Source organism: Carassius carassius, chromosome 6 (genome assembly GCF_963082965.1).
Source record: "Carassius carassius chromosome 6, fCarCar2.1, whole genome shotgun sequence".
NCBI lineage: Eukaryota > Metazoa > Chordata > Actinopteri > Cypriniformes > Cyprinidae > Carassius > Carassius carassius.
The window spans coordinates 32,943,154-32,949,153 of record NC_081760.1 but is presented as its reverse complement, the minus strand read 5'-3'; the positions used below and the strand labels follow the sequence as shown (position 1 = coordinate 32,949,153).

At 38.4% G+C, this 6,000-nt stretch overlaps 1 protein-coding gene across 6 annotated transcripts in view; it reads right to left on the bottom strand.

Annotated features, from left to right (window-relative positions):
* The window catches only part of LOC132142686 (SH3 and PX domain-containing protein 2A), a 94,442-nt gene that overhangs the window by 10,007 nt on the left and 78,435 nt on the right, over positions 1-6,000 (bottom strand). For 4 of the 6 annotated variants that reach the window (XM_059552742.1, XM_059552743.1, XM_059552744.1 and 1 more), the window contains 2 exons: positions 1,909-2,022; positions 87-170 (listed from right to left, as the gene is read on the bottom strand). In XM_059552742.1, coding sequence (XP_059408725.1) covers positions 87-170; positions 1,909-2,022 — 198 coding nt within the window. The remainder of the gene's footprint in view (positions 1-86; positions 171-1,908; positions 2,023-6,000) is intronic. The other 2 variants (XM_059552746.1, XM_059552747.1) reach the window with 1 other exon arrangement.

Below are 6,000 nucleotides of genomic sequence, written 5' to 3'. Positions count from 1 at the left end.
CAAACGCACCATGCAAATTGGCCACACACTTGAGTGCTTGCATGTGATCAGTCTATGTAGGCATGCGTGATTGCATGTGTGTTCACCTCGACTCTGTTGGCGGTTGACTATTCCCCCTAGCGTCCATCTCCGGTCGAGCCTCTTCAGATGAGCCTTACGTCTCTTAGTAACTGACACGGATGAATGAAGACAGCAGAAAAAGAACAGAGACAGGAAAAACTCAACATAAACAACTCAAGAGGAACACTGGTATTAGTGTAATGAAGACATTATTACATTAGAGAAAAGGTTAGGAGGGTTCTTGGCTTGAACAATGATGGTGGCAAAGCAAAGGAGGACTTGGATTAAAACACGTGTTATTAGATTTTAGTGGCACATGTTAAACTGTGTGATGTGTGAAGTCTAAAAAATGTACGGTGTTTAGAATTTTTATTGTGTTACAGAATGGAAACTTCATAATAAGTTTTACCACTTATCAACTCCATAGATAAAATGAAAGATGGTCTAGTTCAAATAAAGTTCAGCCTGAAAAAAAAAAAAAAAAACTGCAGCTACATCCAGAAATGAAGCCGTTGTGGCCAAACGGGATGGTAAATTACCCCTTGGGGATCAATAAATTGTGTGCGTGTTTGAGGATGTATCGATCCATCTCAGACAAAGATAGTGGCGAAAGCTTTATCTCCTAATCTTACACATTGAGTCTTTCAGTGGCCTAGTGGTTAAAGAGTTTGACTCCTAACCCTAGGGTTGTGGGTTCGAATCTTGGGCAGGCAATACTATGACTAAGGTGCCATTGAGCAAGGCATCAAACCCCCAACTGCTCCCTGGGCGCCATAGTATAAATGGTTGCCCATTGCTCCGGGTGTGTGTTCACTGCTGTGTGTGTGCACTTTGGATGGGTTAAATGCAGAGCACGAATTCTGAGTATGGGTCACCATACTTGGCTGTATGTCACGTCACTTTCACTTTTTTCACTTTCATTTCAAGACGCAGCTAAAAATGTTGTTGGTTGAGACAGGAAACTCAACCCAGTGAATGCTGATGGCTGCAGATGATAGAAGACATTAGAGGAGGACATTTTTATAATGTGACGGTTCTTCATGTGTGTTTAATAATGTGAAACAAATGGATGTTTCCTCAATTTCTGACAATTTATGTTCCAGGAGTTGATTTTACTGAAGTTGACATGAATGTAAATGCACCATATCTATTTTGCAAATACATGTTATGGATCTTATAGTGAATGAGTCAACCATGTACAGTAAATGTTTCATTTCATGGATTCATTCGAAAATTATGAGTGCAAATTATACAAACAGAGAGAATATTATTTAGTTTTGTGTGTTTATGATATATAAAATGCTAGCTATGAAGCAGGCCATTTTATTATGAAATGTTTAAGGCCACTGTCATTTCAACCAAACTGTATAATGCTAATAAATACAATACTAAACTTGGGGGGAATTTCCATGAAATAAATAAATACTGTCAGAAAAAAGCAAACAAATAAATCTAATAAAGGTAATAGACTTCTATCTAAATGTTTTAAAAAGTTCACAGGGCTAAAAGTTCTCATAGTTGAAGAAGCACCCAGATTTATTTATTATGTAGCTACAGATTCAAAGAAATAATAACAACACTTTTATTAAGAAGAAGAGTGCCTTTCTTTGTTTCCTTAATTTCTCCTTCTGCAATCGATGATCTCTCACAGTCCCAAAGCCCTCACCTCTTTCAAGTGGAAGTTGTTCAAGGATTATTTGGGATACAGATTTTATCCTTTATTATGGATATTTCAGGTCCTGGGTGTTGATCGTTCAGTGAATGTGAAACTGATCAACTGATCAAGATTTCTTGGGGTATAAGTGTTTGTGCACAAGTATGAGAGAGAGTATATTTATTGTGTCCTACCTTCTCCAGATCTAGATGTTCCCAGGTCCAGATCATCTCTGGTGCCGCTCTGAGAGTCCAGGTATGTGGCAGGAACCCAGCCTTGTTCTTCAGCTGTGCTGACAAACCACCAGCCTACAGACACAACAGAAGAATTTTTTTTTTTTTTTACAAATTTACCTAATACAGTGTCAAAACTAAGCTTGCATATGATTAAATAATCCTGTTTTAACCACCCGGACAGAAAGAAAATGATGCCTCCATGCTTTGCAAACAAACACTAATGTAACTAACACTAATCTGATGGAACGCAATGTTTTGGCTCACAAACATTTAGTTTATTTGTGTTTAGTTTCAGGCGATGTGTTTATGAATTCTGTACACTTCCTGTGTAACATTTGCGATCAATTAGACCTGACACTGTCATAAATATCAAAAGGGGATGGACATGGTTTTATTTGTGTGCACAGTCCAACATGAGGAAGGTTGGATGTGTCTGACAACTCTACTTAGCAGCTAACATGATATGTTTTATGAGCTAATATCTGTGTGCTTCTGTGTTTTGGGCCAAAATAACCTCATCAGTTAAATTTATGTCTTTCGATTCCTTCTTCATGTGTCTGAATATGTGTTGAATTTGTTAAATGTAGTGTCAGCACTATGATTTGTTTTTGAAATGTGAATTATGATGGGTTTTTCATCAAATTTCCACTATAATTTAAAGATGATTCTGAGCAGCTTTAGAAACAAAGCAGCAAAAAAGATTGACAAAGAAAATGAATGATTTATCAAGAGAGACCCATACAACGTTCATGGTAAGTTCATTTGGGTTAATCATTTGAGTTATGGAATTAAAATCACATATTTGGCGAACACACATAAAAATGTAAAGCCGACATAAATGAACGCCAATGGATTAAAATTCAAAACGGTTCTCCAGCTGAAACATAGATCCTTCTGAACGAGCCTGTTGCCAAGGTAACAAAGTGTTCATAACAGTGTGATATCATAAATCAGAAATAATCCAGCTCTGACATCATAGAAATTCAGAAGCAGGTCTTTTGACAGGGCATTAAGTGAGTAACGACAAATGTTCTAAACACCAACGTGGGCCAATAATGATAGCAGAATACTGTACACTCCAGAATACATTTATTCAACCACATCATACACCTAAAAGGTGTAAAAATACTCATATGTACATTATACACATATATTTGTGTGTGTGTGTGTGTGTGTGTGTGTGCGTACATGAAACTGACAAAAGTGACTAGTTTTAAATAGTAAAAACTAGTGGTGGGCATAGATTAATGTTTTTAATCTAGATTAATCTCACTGTGATCTTGAAATTAATCTAGATTAAAATGGCTCATTCGAATTCTGCCGAAGGCAGTCAGAATATGTGTTACCCAAATAAAATTGACAAACAGTAAGTCTTTGAGAAGGAGTTTATCAAGCCAGGTGGAGCATTAGACCAGGGGCTCATCTCCTGTTTCCAAAATTTATCACAAACTGCTTGAGAAAGCTGTAAACTAATTTCACATTGCACAAGGTGCAAACAACCTTACGCCTGTTTCACACATACTCCGTCTGCAGTGCGTATGCGTTGCATATTTTTTTACGCACCAATGTTAACGGATTCCAGTTGCGTTCCAGGAGCGTTGCGTCTGCAGCAGTGCAGTGATCGTTTACGTACCAAGTAGCGAACTGCAAACGTGTCCTGTGTGAAAGCACATCGAGTCCGTGCTGCACCACATACGTAACGCACACGGACTGCATACGCACTGCAGACAGAGTATGTGTGAAACGGGCGTGAGCAGGGCCGTAGCTGGGGTCAGCGGGGACCTGGTGAAGGTTGTACCAGTGGGCTCTGTTTGAAATTGTTTAATTTGTATGTAATTTTTGGTTTGACTGTTAAAACTACAAAGTAATTCAGTCAAGAGCAGTGAGTAATTTTCTTTCATTTTCTTAGATTAACATTACAGCAGCCAGTAGCTAAATTAGGCGCGGTCACTTTAAGAGACGATGAACGCATCCAATATAATACACATCCCATTTTTTCCCTCAACTGTTTACTTTCACTTAAGAAATAACTGACAGTTTTTTCGAGCATAATTTCCAAGGTGGATATTTTGACATATTTTGTATGTTTTTGTCGGCACAAGAGCAAAAATAAGCAAATTCGATGTTCAAGTGTTTTGAGACACCTTTCTCTGCGTGAGCCCAGAACACCAAAACACCGCGAGTACTGAATTGGGCTCTTTCACATCTTTTTGTTTGTTCAAACTGCGATTTGTATTTGTTCGTTCAGGTGCAGGAGGAACTTCGAGGAGAACTTCGCAGAAGAGAGCTCGGTTCAGAGTCGCTGTCCGTGATACGCGGCTCTCAATCTCTCTCGTGTGCACCGAACACAGCGCGCGAGTAACCAGCTACAATGTTTGGATGCTTTAATGTTTAAATCAAAAAGCGGTAAGGCTTAAAAACACGTGAAAAAGATAAGCTTTCGTGACGATGCACAGCAGTGGCCCGTCAACTGTCCTGAGCATTTTTTTAGGCTGGCCTCAGCCAGTATCAAGGTGAAAGTCATCATAGCTTGCTTAGTATAGACCCAGCTCCCAACCCAACTTTGAGAATAGATTAACGGCAATATTTTTTTATCGCCCGATAAGAGTCTCACGTTAACGCAGCACGTTAACGCCGATAATGGCCCACCACTAGTAAAAACATTTCATGATATTACTGTTTTTAGATGCAGACTTGATGAGCATAAGACACTTCTTTCCAAAACTATTGAACGGTAAAATGTTTTCACATATGTTTTTGCAATATGCACTAGACCTTTCAAGACCAAGGCCCCATATCCTTTTACTGCATCTATTCTTTCAAACCATACTTTGTACAGTGGCTTTGTAGCCATTTACAGTCATTAAATTCTTGTAAATCCTTTCATTATCATCTTCAGTGTGTTGGAAATAGACTTTTGCCTTGTCTGACACCACAAACCAAGATCTATATCCAGTTTTGAGACCCAGACCCCCATGTTTATGTGGTTTCAAGACCACAAGATGAAGACTTCAACTTTGGCATTTCCGTAATACTAAAAACAAAACTACATCCAAATTTACTGTAGGGGACTTTTGCTAATTTATCCAGAAAATTGCCCTCAAATCTCAGGTCAAACTTAATCTTTTATTTAGCAAGGATGCATTAAACTGATCAAAACTTAAAGACATTTACAATGTTACAAAAAAAAAATTCTAGTTCAAATAAACATTCAATTCAACAAAAAATCTCGAAAAATATATTATTAAGAAAAATATTAAGCAGCCCAACTGTTCACAGTGTTAATAAGAAGTGGTTCTTGAGCAGCAAATGCAGCCTTGGTGAACATAAGAGACTTCTTTCAAAAACATTAATGTACATTTTAAACACCAAAGAAACACTGACTCTCATTTTAAAAACCTGAATGACGATGCCAGTAGCTGGAAGCCATGCACATAGAGGCGGAAAAAGGAACACAGAGATCAGAAAACTAGTGCTTCATCTAAATCGGTGCCAACATATCAGAACAGTGCTTACATACAGAAGTCATAAGATTCATTTGAGTCAAACAGACCACACTGACATCTATACCACCCTGACACAGCTAATCTCTTTCTTCTCTCACACACACACACACACACACACACACACACACACAAGCAGTATGAATTTGCTAATGAATTAGCGAGAGAGCTGAGAGCAGGTTGTGGCCACCCTGCCTGAGTGACCCTCTTTGAATGAGATACTGTCTCCCTGTTTGTGCACACCAGGAACCGTCTACGGCAAGCACAGAGGGTCAATTCAAACAAAATGCAAAATGCCATGGGTTGCACACAGTTTAGCCATCACAAAGATGCTTTCATTGGATTCAGAGCTTGTGTTTGTTTTTCTGTTAATGTATATGCTACAGGTGTGTTTCATCCAGCTTCACTACAACCCTTGAGGAACACTTTAATTAAAAGCTAAGAAGATTAATAGTACTTTTACAAAATTATGTTTACACATACTGTAAGATGAAGACTCTAGTCTTATGTCTAGCCTGATGGTGCATCCACACCAATAGGTGTCAGT